Genomic DNA, 17,330 nt, shown 5'->3' on the forward strand with positions numbered 1-17,330 from the left:
GTTCGTTCGTTTCTTTTTTTGTAGAAAGTCCAATAAAGAGCTAAAAGTTGTAATAAAAATAGATCAAAAACATTGCATTCAATTAAATTAAAATTGAAGAAGAATAGAACTACAAATCTGGTAACAACAGTGTATGTGTGTGCGTGTCTGTGGGTACCCATGCAATACAGTGAATGCAAGTGTTTATTGTTTTCTCTATGGGCATTGATAATGACGTTATTTAAATTACACTCTCACTCTGCTGTTAATATTCAGAAAGAGAGTGTGTGTGTTGGCCAATTTTAAGGCATCGCGATTTAACTTTATTTTTATTTGTATTGTTCACCTATCTGTCTGACAAATTTTACGTCCACTGTCAGTGTGTCCGTTCCTCCTGACGTTTTGACCATAAGTTTGTGTAGATATTTCTTGAATATTTACTTATGTTTGTATATACTTATGTTGCCGACTTCTAAAATGCACTTTCTACTTACACAAACCCACTGTGTCTTTGTTATGTATCAGTACGCTGTGCTCTGTCGCTGAATTTCAACGTTGACGGCTGCAGTCAGCGTCATGTTCTTGTTCTTATTTGTGATGTAGGAGTGTAGCTCTGTGTACGACTTGTTTGTTTGAGTGTGGCTATACAATTTTACAATGAGCAGAAGTAAGAAGAACAACGGCAAAAAAGAACGATACACCATCACGATGATGATGACGACGTTAATATGTGTGTAGTAACAAAGCAAGTGAAGAGGTAGACGATGTAAGAAAGAAACAAAAAAAAAAAAAAAACAAGTACAACAACTTGCTGTAATAATAAAAACAAGTACACACCATTCTTTTACATGTGCACTTGCGTGTGTATTTGTTTTCATAGTAAAACCAAAAATAACAACAACAGCAATGATGGCAATGCCAACAGCAACAACTCAATACAATACCCATGCAACGATGGTCATGTAGTTGTTACACACACATATACCACCATACGTACATACCACCAAATCCAACAAACAGTGGGCAACAAAAACATGATGTTGTTGTGTGTGCGGGTAAGGTGTTGTTAGGGGGTCGTTCGGTTGGTCGCAACGTTGCACAGTTGTTCTTTATATACCTACCTACCTAACATCAGAGAAAGATGTAGCCGAATGTATGATGGTGTGTTGGTATGTACATTGTATTGTACATGCATATTGACATTGTTCTTTTGTCGCTGCTCGATGGAGGGGGATATTATTGGGGCTAGTAACAGAAAGAACATGAAAATTGTACAAAAAGGAAAAACTACAACAATCTTAGCTTTACACTGAGAAAATTACAATAGGCAGTAACTTTATATAGGTACCTATTTCATCTCAAAGGTATTTTTTCTAGAAGGACCTTGCGAGACCACGATCTACCCATAGAATTTTCCTAAGAGATCCTCTTGCCAAGAATACGTTTTCTGTTTTCAGCAACTTTATAAAGAGCTTATGTGCGTTGAAGACCTCATATCTGTGGAGGCCTTTTGACAATAGAATCCCATTTGGAGGGTCTTACACCAATAGAAGATCGTGAGGAGGGCTTTTTTAGCAACAGATGACCGTATGGAAGTTTCCTGTTCCCGTTCGAAACTGTTTATCCCTGAGGGAAGAATCTTTTGAAGTGTTCTATAGAATATCTTATAGCAAACAAAAAAAAAATTGAAATATCTTCGTTGGAAAGTTTTCTGTTGATAGAATAAAAGTTGTACACAAAGATGAACTCTAAAAGGTCTGCTATATAGAGTAATCTTAAAAGCTGTAGAAATTTAATGAATTTTTTGTATAGCCGAGCTTTAAAATGTGTTCTTTTTTTAATAGAAGAGCTTTAAAGGACGTCGTTGTATAGAATGCAGAATAGATTCAAATGGTCTATCGCCCTTATAAGAGCTTTAAAAGGTCTTCTGCACGAAGAAGAGCTCTAAATGTATCTCATACATACCTATGAGATCTTTAAAATACCTTTTTAACGTAGAAGAGTCTTTTTGGGGTAGAAGGGCTTTTAAATGTTTCCAAGCATAACAGAGCTTTAAAGTGTATTTTATGCATAAGAGAACTATAAAATATATATTTTGGAATGCACGAATATCAAAAGATTGGCTATGGAAGAATGTTTGCAAAAGGTATTCCCTATGGAATGAAGGGCTTAAAAAGATCTTTCATTAACACAGCTTTAAAATCACTTCCATACACAGAGGACTTGAAAAATTTCCTATCCGTAAAATGATTTAAACGTCTTCTATCTGTTAAAAGACAACTTTAAAACACTTCTATACACTAAGAGCTTTAAAAATGTCCTATCCGCAAACGAGCTTTAGAGTGTGTACTATATATAGAAGATCTTTCTAAGGTCTTCTATTAAGATAAGACATACATTAAATGGTCTTATCTTAATAGAAGGCCTTAGGCCCATTGACAAGCTTGAACGACTTTTCAATCCCAGTCAAGAAGAGCATTCCAAACCTCTTTTGTCCACCTTAAAGCATAACAATAAATTATATTTTCAAAAACGATTAAAAAATGTTTCTACCCTCAGAAGAGTATAACAGGTCTTTTAACCCTAAAGGTGTTTCATGGTGCTCTGGCAATAGAAGATCTTTATATTGTCTTCTACTCATAGAAAATACCTTCTTTTACAACAAACGATCTTAAAATATATCTTAAAAAAGAGCTCTAAAAGGTCTCAACTTCATGGAAGATCTTTGAGAGATTTGCATAACCTAGAAGAACTCTATGTCACCTTCCTTGGAGGACCTAAATGAGTCCAATAGGTCAGGTTGCCATTGGAGATCTTTCGAAGGATGTCTTTATAATAACTTTCAAACGATATATGTCCTCAATTTCTATGGGACTTATGGAAGAAATTTATCTCTGCAAGACCTTGAAAGGCCAAAAGCCCAGGCAGTTCCTTCCAAGGCCTGGGCCTTATACACCATCCCATATGGTATATTTTCTAATCTTTTGAATGCATTTGCATATGTAAAGGTTAATTTTTAGCTACTTGGGCCTGCCAAAATGGCTTCAATATGAATTCCTAGGTAAGTTGTTGTTACATTCTACCCATAAAAGACCTTTGGTAAGTTATTTAAAAGGACTTTCATACCAACCTCGTAACAAGTTCAGGGATGCATGCATGTGCTGTTTAGTGCATGTATTTCTGTGGGTGGGTGGCGTTTTCGCTTGGCTTGAAATACGAAAATACAACATAAGAAACAATGAGTACACAACAGCAGCAACACAACCAACAATTGTTTCACTCTTTTTTTGAGAGAGACTGAGAGGGACATAGAGAAAAAGATAAGAGAAAAACATCTGCAGTTAATAACACGATAAATAATGGCAACAACGTTTGAAGAACATTTGTTTGTATTGGTGGTGGCAAGCGGAACTAGATAAAACCGAGCTATAGCTGCTCTTCGTAGTAGTTGGGGAAAACGAATGAGACGACTAGGCAGTAATAACACTTCGAACAACATAATATCCATAGAAACATCTGTGTGTAGTAGGTATGCATTCTTCGTTGATTACCAAGCAAGCAACACGACTAGCAGAACTACAAAATATCGAAAACGACAACGGCGGCAGCGACAGCGGTAACAACAACGATCATCACACACACAGATAACAACTACTATTGTAAACTACAAATCAAACGACTTCTGTCTGACTTGACGGCGCAGTTTGTATGCCACAGCCAACGTCTCTGCCCCCATTTTGGGGTTTAGTTGTATTGGTTAGTTGGGTTGGATGGCTGGCTGACTGGCTGGCTGTTGCGCGCTCTTCTAAGCTTGACTTCAACTTCTCAGCGTTATACGAACAGCAACGACAACAACTACCACAACAAAAACGGTTTAATAGATTGATATATGGGGGAAAAGTGGCACAAATTAAATTTTAGTTTTGCTTCGTTCGTGTTGTTGCTGTTTGTTTTGTGTGGTGTTCTCTCTTCAGTTTTTGTCGTATTTTTGTATTTTGCGTTTTTTTTTCGTACATTTTTTTCTTTTTGGTGTTTGAAAATAGTTTTTAAATCTGCGGCGGAAGATAAACAAGTGAATTTCGGGTCGGTGTGGTGTGTGCGCTTAGTATTTGTCGTTTCTTTTTTAATTTTACAAAATATCTAGTAAAATACAAACTGACACAGCCACTTCATTGTAGGAACAAGAAATAAAAAAAATAAAAAAATACAAAACTAATATCAATTCGGTGCTGATATTTTTTGTTTGTTTCGGGGTCTTTTTTTGTTTTAATTTGGAAGTTTTCATTGCCGTTATCATTGAGTGATTACTTACATCCGTATTTGGTGTAGTGGTCGTTGTTTAAAGTGATAAATTAAGAGACCTTCAGATATTGTGCGCGCCATAATGTAATAATCTGCTTATTGGAAGTAACTATTTACCAAAGAAATTAAATAAAATTTGAATCTATCAAAAGAAGTGAGGGAACACCATCTTTTGCAAACGATCATATAGGTAAAACTCTCCACTCTATTTTAAACAAACTCTCTCACACTCTCCCTCCCCCATTTTCCGTTGAGAGTTCATTTTTAATAAGAGCATCCATTTAGTTTGTAACTAATTGTTGGTGGTGTTGTTGTTAACATACATATGTTATCATCATCATCGTCATTGTTGTTTTTTCTTCTTCTTCTTTTTCGTGGTATTGTATATTTGTGTCATTGGGAGTAATTAAAAACTTCGCATTGGTATTTGCTTGCGCTCTTCTTTAAGTAGGGCTCTGAGATAATTAAAACTGACGTGTGTTTTTTAGTGTTGTCAATGTGATTGTTAGCGGAAAAAGCGCTATGTAATCGCAATATGTAAATACAACTATGTGGATGTGAGACTCGTATTTAACTTGAAGTGAAAATTATTTAAATTTAATATTTTTTTCAATTAATTATTATTAAAACTAACTGTGACATGTGGCTCATCAGAGCAAATTTTATAACTGTCCATTATTTAAATATAAATGTTAAAAATAGTGAAATGAAGTCAGTATGAAAAGGAATATCGCTCTAAAAAAGAGACAACGACTTTAAAACAAGGGTAAAAACCAGGGTTTTGCTTGACTTACTCATAAAGACCAAAAACTTCTTAATTCCTTAGAATGTTTAAATCGCTGCAAAGTAGGGCTGATCATTTCCAACTATAAATTGGCCGAAACTTGAAAGAAAAACATTAAATCTGGACAAAAAAGTAGAAAAGTATCAAATAGTAGTCCAGAAACGAAAAAAAACATTATTGTGTTTTCTTCCCTCTGAGAAAATTTTGTGTTTTTGGTTTTTGGGGTGGCAAAATATGTGTTTGCATGGGAGTCTGTATTCATAAAGGCCCAAATCAGAGCAAATTACAAGATACCGCAGAGCAAGATACAATTTTTACCGCAGTGCAAGATACAATTTTTTTAAGTTTTATTTATGTATAAACTGAAAATATTACTTTTAAATGGTTATTTTTATTATCTGAAAATATTAAATTGTGACACCTTTTAAAGTCTTACCATAAAGCGCATAGGAATTTTTGTCTTAGAAATATAAATTGCAGTTACATCTTAGTTAAAGCTATGATAATTCTTATTCCCCAAATTTTTGTTTATTAAGGCAATTGTAATTCAAAAATTTCCTTATTTGGCGTTTTTCATTCTCTCCATTAATTACGTTTTTTTGTTCTAACACAACTCGCACATTGGCAACACTGTTGTTTTCTTTCTATTGCAACTTTCTCTATTTTTGTTGAATACCCATTAAACAAAGTCTAAACACTCTCTCCCTCTCTTTTTCCAGGTGGATCAAACACTTAATTCATTGAATGGCTTTGATCCTGTATCCCGTTGTGATGCTCTTCATTATCTGCTACAAAATCTAAAATTTAAATATTCCGAAACCTGCGAAAAAGTTGTGCCCAGCGTCTTTGCATATCTTTTAGATCGTGACTATGCGAGTACTACCAAAGGAGTCTCGAAGAAACAATTACAACTGTTGCTAGCCACCAAAAAGGAGGATATCAAGAACGAGGATGAGAATGCCTCGTCGACAGATTTAAATCAGAATTTTGAAAAAATCCTATGTAAAGAGGAATTTATGTGCCTGGATGAAGACGACGGTGATTATGCCGATGATGCGGATAACGAAAATTCAAATTTCCACAATAAAAGAATACGGCGTTATCCCCAAGGAGCAGCAGCAGCCGCATTAGCATCTGGCGGAGTTGTTAATTCTCTGAAAGCGAATAGTAGAGATCCTTTGGATTTGATACCCTCTTCCGTAATACACGCCCGACGTCTTGGTCGCATAGCCACAACAGCGGATGGTGATGAAAGTAATAGTTTAGATGCCCTTGTCCCCACAGATAGCCTCAAGAGAACACGAAGACGAGCAGGCTTTGCCTACGGTGGTAAAAGCAGTCTTGGTAAATTGCATCAGTCGCGTTTGTTGTTTGAAAAACTACAACGTGTCTCCCATTTGGGTGAAGGTTATGTCTTCCATCCGGACAATGAGTTTACAATTCATTTCCATTGGAGATCGGAAGAACTGAGTATACGTGTGTTCCAAGAACAATTTCGTTTACATCTAAAGATAGCCCTGAAAGAACGTAACAAAGAATTCCTGCGACAGTTTCAACAAGACTTCGTATTCACGGGACGTCTATTGGGCACGACACCACCAAAACATGTACTGGAGTCGTTGCGCCTAGAGCACGAAGAGGAGTGGCGTCAACAGAAAATACGAAAACAACAACAGCAACAACAACAAATGTTGCTTATGCAACAGAGGAGACGTATTCTAGCAGCGTCCAGCAGTGCGGTGGGCAATGCTTACGATTCTGAAATGGATTTCGAGCTAGAATCAGAATCTCAGTTATCCTCAGCTTCCCAAGAAATAATGAAATTCGAAGAGATCATTGATGAGGGCATGGGACCGGGACGGCTGATTGATGGTTTGGTTATGGAACCCGAAATCGAAGATGTTATTGAACGTAGCGGCAGTGGAGCCAGTGTTAGTGTAAGCGGTGGCAGTAGTAATAGCGGTAATGGTATGGATACCCTGCCCAATGATATGGTAACAACAGATAGTGCTTCCACCTTGACATCACCGTTTATTGGTGGAAGTGGGGTTGGAAGTATTGGCGGGGGTGTGGGTAATGATATCGGTGCAACAAATTTCAAAAATCACCTATCCCAGCAGCAGCAACAACAACCAAATTCCAACACCGGAAATCTTCTTATGAATGGTCTTACACCTACGGCGGGTAATATCCCACAAAATAACCTTATCCCCAATAATTTAAATCAACAACAGTCACATGGCATGGCCATGGGACCGGGTAATCATAATATGATGCCCAAGGATCAACAGCAACAAATCTATCATCATCAACAGCAGCAGCAGCATGTGATGCATAATCAACAATTGTCGGAAGATGGTATGAAAGTGGGTGCTCCAAATATGGCACAAATGCCAGGGGGAAAGCCACCACAACAACCACACCAACTGCAACAACAGCAGCAACACAATATTGCCAATCTTATGAATAACAATTTGGGTCAACAACAGCAACAACAACAGCATTTCCAAGGAGGTCATCAACAGCAAACCCCGCAACAGCGTTATCTAATGCAACAGCAGCAGCAACAACAACAGCAAATGCATCAACAAGCTGGGCCTTACAATTCACAGCAGCATATGCCGGCCCAAAATCATCCATTGGCAATGATGGGTGGTATGATGGAGTCCGCCAATCAACAACACCAACAAATGCAACAACAACGCATGCAAATTAATGCCACCAATAATGCCATCAATAGCATAGATAATATATTGGGTGTTGGCGGTGCCGGAGGTGGTGGTGGTGGTTCGGCAGGTGTTGGTGTTGGTCCCAAACCACCAACCACTCCAGACAATTTGCAATATATGCAACAGCAGCAGCAACAAACGCAACAGATGCCTCCTCATATGCAAACTATGCCAACACACATGATGATGCAACAACAACAACAGCAACCCGATCATACTTCATTTTTGACAGGCTCCGGTTCCATGGCCTCAACTAATTCACAGAGTGGTGGTATATTAGCCAATCCTCATACCCCCACGGGTAATAATTCATCGGCCAATGCATCATTTGATCATGATGATCCAGATATGTCACACGATGAAGATGATGAGGATCATGAAAATGATACAAATGATGGCATGGAACCGAAGCAGCAGCTCATTGATGGTGGCAGCAGTAGTAGTACCTCATTGCAGGCAACGCCCGGCGGTACAAATGCTTCCGGTGGCGGCTCGAAAAAGGAGAAGCCCATCTACAATTGTTTGTTGTGTCCCAAGTCATATCGCAAACGAAAATCTCTACTGGATCACTATAAAATACATCCAGGATATTGTCATGATTGTGGCAAAGCCAATGGTACTTCTTTGGAGGTGAGGACAAATGAAATTCTTGTAAATTTCCACTGATTAAGTTTATTTTTGTCCATTGCAGGAAATTATCCATCATAATCGCACGGTACATGCCAAGGACTTTCCATTTGTCTGTGAGACTTGTGGTGAATCTTATTCAAGGCGTCAACAATTCCATGCCCATGTTGAATCTCACAATAAGAAGGAATTCAAAAGTGAGTTTGTGTCAAGAATCATAACAATCGATGACTAACATAGTATTGAGAGTAAATTTCATTGCATTTAACCAAACTAAAGCTTGCTTCTTCTAACCCAATGTCGTATTCGTAAATAAAAGTAGTAACTTGTTTTTTGATTCCATAAGTTGTCATTAGAATAAACACTTAAGTAAATATCATACCATTTGGTTTTTGTCCCCAATCCCATTTAGCTTACTCTTGTATTGAATGCGGTCAAAAGTTCTCTCACAAAAAACTACATCAACAACATTTAGATGATACGGGCCACAAGGCTGATGGTGCTATTTGCGAAGTGTGCGGCGATGAATTTCCCTCGAAGAATGCTCTGTATCAACATATCGTTCGTGTTCATAAAAAGGATAATTTGTTTGAGTGCCACATATGTCAAAATCGTTTTACGCTAAAAGCCAATCTAGAACGTCATGTCCAGTTACATACTGAGATTAAAAGGACATATGTAAGTTTAAATTGAGAGAAAAATACTTTTTTCTTTATAATTTATATTAATATATATTTTGTTTGCCTTTTTTTCGCAGGTCTGTGATATTTGCAACTCTTCGTATTTTACATATCCAGCTTTAAAAGATCATTACAGCAACGCTCATACAGATTCCTCCGAATGCAAATGTCCATTGTGTGGAAAACGTTTTGGTTCAGTTAAATCGTTGCAACGTCATTTACCATCACATTCGGAAGAGCGACCACATAGTTGCTGTTATTGTGAACAGGTATGTAAAGATTACGAATTTGAAATTGAATGAAAACGAATGATTATTTACGTCCTACACAATTAAAACGGTCAGGATTGCAGTTCGTTTTCTAGTCTCGACTGAAATTATGATTTAGATGTAATGGCAAAAGAGTTTAGGCTCAGTTTTATTTTTCTTTTAAGCGTTTCTGTTGTAGAGTTCCTTTTATTTTGGACACTCGAACTCGAAGGTCTTTATTATTTGTTTAATTCTAATTAATATTTTCCTTTATCTTCTTTAAGACATTTAAATGGAAAACTCATCTTGTACGCCACAAACAAACCGTGCATGGTAACCAGCCGTCCCCCAAAAAGGTTAAACGGTTCGCAAAGGAAGGTGATGGTAACTATTTTGTTAAATTAAAACTTACGTAGTTTGTGTTTGTTTTTATTTATTTTTTTTAGCTTGAAATAATATTAACATTGATTTGGTTATGTTTTCTCTAACATATTTTCGTTTTATTTCTCTATCCACCAACTATATTCCACTATTCATAGAATTAGTTCCAATGTCTGATGTTCCCGGCCCGCCACCGGCTAAAGTTGCCAAGAAATCGAATGCTAGTAAACCAAAACAACAGGCACAACAACAAACGGTTCAACAACAGCAACAACAACAAAAAATGGGGGCTGTTGCCACACCACCACCTCTATCAACAACACCCGGAACTTCGTCATCCTCACAACAAGATCCCTTCAATGCTGCCATCATAAGTAACAATAGTTCACAATCGTCAACTGCTTCGACATCACAGCATTCATTGCAGTCTAGCGAATCTCAACCGAATTCCATGTACAGTCAAAACTTTAGTGCTGAAAAGCTGTTGGGTCAGCAGCAGCAACAGCAACCACATCCAACATCACAGGGACCACAAACGGCACTGGCACCACAACAGCAACAACAACAACAGCAGCAAGCACAGCCCATGTTAACCCCACACAGTCAGCATCCGCATCCGCAACAACAGCAAAGACCAACACCACCTCCGCACCAGCAACAACAGCATCATCGTCACACACCTAATAATAGTCACACGCCGGACAATAACTTGCCCCGTATTAATAGTTTTGGTGGCGGTGGGCCCACACAACCGGAGACACAATTTCATTTCGATCAAAGTGCCGCTGGCGGCCCAACATCAACCATCACTAATCCTGGTGCTTATCCACAACATCAAATCATTAATCAATACCAACAGCAACATCATCAACAACAAATGCAAACTACTCAACAGCCACCACCACCGCCGCAACAGCAACAACAACAACAGCAGGCACATATGCGCAGTCATACACCCCAGAGTCCACATCCCCACAGTCATGTTCCGCAACAGCACCCGCACTTTTCGTCGCCACATCAGCAACATTTGCAGAGTGCCGCCCAACAGCAGCAGCAACATCAACAACAAATGCATCACCACCAACACATGATGCAACAACAATTGCAGCATCAACAAGCCACCGCTCACCAGAGACACAATCAACAAAGATCGCCTCATCCCCATCAAACACCAGCACAACAGCTGCAACAGCAGCATCAGCAACCAATGCATTCGCCACAACATACACGTTTGCAATCGCCTCAGGCTCATACGCCGCAGCCACAGGCCACACCACAACAACAACAGCCAGGTGTTGCCGTCAATCATCAGCAACAACAGCAGCAGCAATACACCACAGATGCCTGGGGTAACATCAACTTTGTTGGACATGGAGCAAGTGGTGCTGGCGCACATCCCCAACAACAACAGCAGCAGCAGCAACAACAACAGCAACAGACGAATGCAAGCAATCTATCAGCATCCGATAAAGATAATCCAAATAAGTTTTACATCGTCGATTCTTCCGAATTCATGGGTCTTCCAATTAACGTTTCTGGCAGCAGTACACCGGGTGCAGAAACAAATCAGTTGAGCAGCGCTCAACAGCCACAGTCACCAATGGTGGCAAACAAAACGCCTCAGCAGCAACACCAGGAACAGGATTTGATGAGTTTTCAGGTAAGTCTAAAAGTAAATTGTGTTACAGGGGGATGAGAGGAGGATTCAAATTTCTTTCCTTTTTTATTTTTGTAGAACATGTGGCCCCAGGCGAACCAGACACCCAACCAAATGGCCTACAGTGCCAATGGTGGCCAACAACAGACCACCGCCCAGCAACAACAGCAGGTTCAGCAACAACAAACTCAGCAGCCTCAAGCTCAACAGGCTCAACAACAAGCCGCTGCTAGTCAGCAGGCAGCTGGCGGTGTTGCCAATGTTGGTGGTACAACCGATCCCCATAGCTATAACAATATTGGCAGTATTTTGACGAATCTCATTGACAACAATCCCAATCCAATGGAATACAATTTCGAATTAATGCAGCAAGGATCGGTGCCTGTGGCAGGTGGTACAACAGCTACATCGGCAGCAGCTGCTGCGGCGGCAGCGCAAAGCCAACAGCAGCAACAAAGTGCTTTGGGTGTGCATCATCAACAACAGCAGCAGCAACATCAAGCGGCCAGTGCTGCATCAGCGTATGGCTTGCAGCCTACTGCCGGAGCTAGTGGCTTGATACGCCACGCTGGGGTATATGGAGCACCAGGCTCGCTCTATGATCCCCACCATCATGCAGCTGCCCATCATGCCTCCAGTTTGGCTGACATGGGTGAACAGCAAAAGAATAGCTTTCAACCATATCATCCACATGCGTTACAAACGCATGCTCACGCCTTGGGTGGGCATCCTTTGGCACCCACCGCCCATCATCCTCTAGCTGCTGCATCCCACCTATTGCCACCACCACCTCCGCATGCCAGCCATCCACATGTATACGATCGCGGTGGCTATTCAGTTCTGGGCGGTGATGATGGTAAGGCCGTACTGCCTCCAATAAGCGATTATATGCATCACATGCAACAGCAACATGTACAGCAGCCCGATTTATTGTACTATTCTGTGAAAAATGACTGACATTTAAAATAGGTCATGCCCAGCGGTGGGGCTGGAGGCGGCGGCGGAAATTCGAGTAGTAGCGGTAGTAATAATACCAGTACGACAAGAACAGCAGCACAAGTCTATCATCAGGGACTTGCAGCGGCAGCAGCACACCACCACCACCATCATTATCAGCATGCACAAACACCTCCCCAGTATCCATATCACCACCATCATCACCATCACATGCAGCAACAGTATCACCACCATCAGCGTGCTAAAACAGCGGGAACGCATCCTACCCATCATCATCCGGGCCATGCGGGAGCGGCCCATTCGCAAAGTGATTTGCTGCATTGGTGGCCACCACCTCCACCGGCAATGACACCATCACAACCATCAACAACAGCATCTGTAACAGCCAGCAATTCGGCAACTTCATCAAACCCATCCGCAGCAGCAGCTGTAGCGGCGGCGACATCATCATCAACAAATACAAAAACTAAGAGAGGCGATGTTTCATATTAATCCGTAAGTTAATTACTTTTAAGTTGTTTTGTTTATATTATTTTTTAAACAATTAGTGTAGCTTGTAAATTTTTCTAAAAACACACACACACACACACTTACAACAAACATCCAAAACACATCCCAACACAGGAGAAACCCCATTCTATTTTGTTTTTGAACCAAAAGAACGGAAGCTTTAATTACTTTTTTAACTATGGTTTTTCTATTCAACTAAAACGACTGCATCTTGCCTTATTGCAAAAAGGTTTGAAGCCAAACCCAACAAAAAGCTTCCGTATTTTACATTGTTTGTTGTTAATTCAATTGGTGAATAAGGTTTGTAATCTCTAGGTGTAGATAATTCCAATCACGTGTGGAAATTTAGGTATAAAAATAACAACAACAAGAAATTTAATAACACAAAATAAGAAAAAACAAATACATTTTGTATGTAGTAAAATCACGATAAAAACTAAATTACAAATAGATTGAAACAACAATAAGAAACAGACAAAAAAATTCTATAAATTACATTTCTGCTAAATAAAATGCGACAATTATTTTTAATAACATAAAACAGCATTGAGTGGTATATGTGGTAAAGATAATGTATGTTTAACAAGAAAATCCAAGAAATCCCCATCTAAATTACAGCCATTTTTGTTGGTTAATTTTGGAAGTAAATGTTGAAGGATTTCTTGTTATAGATACATTTTTAAATGTCTCCCCACAGTGTAATCAATAATACTTTACATATTTAAGAAGACGAAAAAATAAGGAGTAGCAAATAGGATACATTTTTTTAATAGATTATGTCACACCAAAATAAGATAATACTTGCAAAGTGACCCGTTCTTAGATGTAGCTTCCCCATTGCAAGTAGATTTTAAATCAATTTGTTTTCATAAATTCAATATACATCTTTAAAATGCGAAGTTATTACCACCCATCTTTATACGAGTCTTAACTATGGTACTATTCATTTAGAATGGAGTTTTGATATTTGTCTAAATAGTAATTGCAACCGTATTAATATAAGAGGGTTGCTATTCATATTTCGTATTCTGGAATTCTGGTAATTTTCATGGATAAGTTTGATATTTTGGATATCCACAGCTCCGACTGACTAGTTTTTTGGGGACTAAAGAAGCTGATCTAACTGAAAAATATAAGTTTCAGGCAATTTTAAGAGAACCCAGGAATGGTCCTCTATTTAAAAAACTTTTACTTATCGAATTTGGCAGAATAAGAGAAGGAACATGATCGTTTTTACTCGTTTTACCAATTGAAAGGGGGCAGAGCAAAGAATACTTGATGTTTCGTATGTGCATATGACAGTTATCGTAAGAAATTTTATACATTCGGAGAACTACGTCCCAAGATGTAGTGAGAAAAGTGTAGAAGATTATATGGAAAATAGTGATTAGACCTTTTCCATAGCCATTTACAGCTTTAGAATATTTGACATAAGCCGTAAGACTAGTAAAGGAAACTATGTAAGTAAGTATGGATTTTACCCGAGAATATATGACAAGAACGTGGGCATAACATGGAAAGAAACATTACGTCCATTCCATTCTATTCAAATGAATGTTTCCTCTTTTGGATGGACTAGGCACCCATGGCGACATATGTGTAATTCCTACTTTAATTTTGACTTGTATCCCGCTTAATTCGTTTTGAATATCCAGCTCCTTATAGGAAACGCAGCTCGGATGGAATTTACTTGTCTGCCCCATTACTATTGTTCTATTTCAGAAATTATAATATCAGCAGGACCAAAGTTTAGTAACGGATAATTATTGTCCGAATTCAAAACCCTTTTGGTAAAATTCCCAAAAGATTGGCCGAAAAATGTTGGAACATTTCCATTCTCTGGTTTTACTTGAAATATAAACATCAACCCTCTTAACTTTTCTATTTACCTTATATTTATAAAATATAATATTTTGTATTCTATAGATAGAAAACCTTTTGATTTTCATATTATTTTACTAGGAAATCTTCTTGGAAGAAGAAGATTTTAAGGGCTTTAAAAGCACATCTGTTGACGAAAAGTCGCAGATTTCCATATTCTTTGTTAGGAGATAGTCTAAAAGCAGACTTTCTATGTGAACTGTATCTATCGAAATTTCAGGGCATCTATCGGCAAAAGTCATTCATTGATATATGGCTTGCGAATAGATGTCTACCTACAAAAGATCTGTAAGTGGTACTTCACACATAGAAAATAATATCTCACCACATATGACATTAACAATTGTAATATGGAATCTAGCTTATGTCCAAAAAACTCGCCTTTCAAAGATGTATTAATGGAGTTTATTGCTGAGATTTGATGAAAACTCATAGGCTTAGTTGAGAGAGAAGGTCATATTGGAAGTATTTTTTTATTTGGTAACACCGAGTTTCTTTTTTGTTCAAAAATTATTTTGTATTTATAAATAAAAAAAATAAATGGAAATAATAAACATCTTCACGACTCGATTACAAGAATTTATGTTTAATTTATTTTTTGTTTCTTTTTTTTCATTATAAATAGCCTAGCCCACCCATCCACATGCTTCTCATTTTTTAGATATATATCTCAAAACTTTTATGAAAAAATGAACAAATTTTATTTAGTTTTTATTTAAGGCTTTTAAAATTTTTCTAATAACAGGAGAAGAGAATAACAACATAACATAACTATATGGAGGTCAAATGTCACCTCCTATTATCAAAATAAAAGCCAGTTAGTTTTGTTTTTATATAAACAAATATAATTCTTTTAATAATGTAAATCATATACTTCAAGTAAAACAAAAAAAAAAAAAAAAAAAAAAACAATATACATAACTTAAGAATAATTTTTATCATAAACTATATAGAAAATACAAAAGCAGAAGATAAAAAAATTAAAAATAAGCAATAAAAATTAGACTTTAGATATTATCCATATTGTAAAATAATAAAAGAAAAGAGTGTATATTAATAAAAAAATATTATTGATTTTAAATTTGTAATTTCTTAAATGAAAAAAATCTCCTAATTTGTATTGTTCCCCTAATCAACTTTAACAAAAAAATGCTATACTCTTCTCTTTTTTTCTCTAACATACTCTCTTTTTCCTCTTTTTCTCTTTAAAAAAGAACAAATTTTAGTTTATAAATACATAAAATATAATACTTAAATATAAGCAAAATAATTTGAAAGAAACTCATATATTTTTAAAATTAGTACAAGTGTTTATTATTTATATAAAAAATACAAAAAACAAATAATATATAAATATATTGCCTAATTTGTCTTAAAATAAACGACAGAGACAACAATACAATAAATCTCCCCTCAAATAAACCAACCCACCTCTTTCAAACTTTGCATGCATTATTTACTAATGTCTTAGTTTTTCTTCCACTGTGTCTCTTTCGATCCCTCTATCTCTCTGTCTCTCTTTCTGTCTCACAACACCCATACTAATGTATACTCGTTAATCAATACCAATTAATTAAAACACAATTCTATAAGTATAAATTTTGTTTTAATTTTTACAAACTATTTTTGTTTACATATTTTTGTGTATTTTATATATAAATATATATATTTTGCTATATATTGTTTTTATTGTTTAAGCAATTTTTTATTTATAATAAAAAAGTGAGAGTTTTACATATTAAAAACAATACAAAAAATAAAGTTATAAATATATCAAATTACAATAATAATATTAACTTACAACAAAAACAAACACATTATATAAGAAAACAAAACGTTTAGCGTTAAAATTCAATAAACAAAAAAAAAAAAATACATCTTAAAAAGTATGCTAGAAGGATAAAAAATAAATACACCACACACCCAGATTTTAATAAATAATAATAATAATACCTAAAAACGGAGAAATATACCTAAAATTGTAATTATAAAATTAAAGAAAAAAAAAAAAAAAAAAACGTTTGTATATTAAATAAAAAAGAAAAATAATTTAATTATATGGAGTTTTTATTTGAATGGTAATGATGAAATTCAGAAACAGAGGGCTCGTGCCATTAACTTGTGGTACTATTGGACTGCAAACTGAAAGAGTTTAAAAAAGTTTTTTTATCCTTAAAGACATGTACAAGTGGATCTGATCTTGCAATCAGTTAAACATACTGACTGGCCATTGCAGTATCGGGTATCTGACCCCAACATGAGATTACAGTGTTTCTAACTTTTGTAGATTATGTGAAAATGAGGGTGAGGTAGAGACGATTGAACACCTACTATGCAGATGTCCGAGTACAGCAGTTGCCGACTCCCGTGTAGCCAAACCAACCTAACGATCAATTCAAATGTTCTGCTTCTCAACAAACTTTGAAATCAAGTTTAACTTCATCAAGGAGGAGGCACTTACACTGAACGTGGGATCTTTTCTTATTCCTTTCGTCTGCTCATCGCGCTGCAGTTTTGCCGTCGTTGTAAAGGCAATGTTCATAAAGTATTAGTGTCTCTGCGTTTCGTAGGGTATTTACTGTGGGAAACTGTGAT

At 36.9% G+C, this 17,330-nt stretch overlaps 1 protein-coding gene across 1 annotated transcript in view; it reads left to right on the top strand.

Annotated features, from left to right (window-relative positions):
• The window catches only part of LOC101888706 (uncharacterized), a 31,807-nt gene extending 19,049 nt beyond the window's left edge, over window positions 1-12,758 (top strand). Inside the window, exons 2-8 of the mRNA XM_011294099.3 lie at window positions 5,785-8,424; window positions 8,486-8,618; window positions 8,834-9,099; window positions 9,179-9,370; window positions 9,634-9,733; window positions 9,889-11,390; window positions 11,466-12,758. Coding sequence (XP_011292401.2) covers window positions 5,785-8,424; window positions 8,486-8,618; window positions 8,834-9,099; window positions 9,179-9,370; window positions 9,634-9,733; window positions 9,889-11,390; window positions 11,466-12,344 — 5,712 coding nt within the window. The 3' untranslated portion in view covers window positions 12,345-12,758. The remainder of the gene's footprint in view (window positions 1-5,784; window positions 8,425-8,485; window positions 8,619-8,833; window positions 9,100-9,178; window positions 9,371-9,633; window positions 9,734-9,888; window positions 11,391-11,465) is intronic.
• Window positions 12,759-17,330: the final 4,572 nt, after the last annotated feature.

This window comes from Musca domestica, unplaced genomic scaffold (genome assembly GCF_030504385.1).
Source record: "Musca domestica strain aabys unplaced genomic scaffold, Musca_domestica.polishedcontigs.V.1.1 17, whole genome shotgun sequence".
Taxonomy (NCBI): domain Eukaryota; kingdom Metazoa; phylum Arthropoda; class Insecta; order Diptera; family Muscidae; genus Musca; species Musca domestica.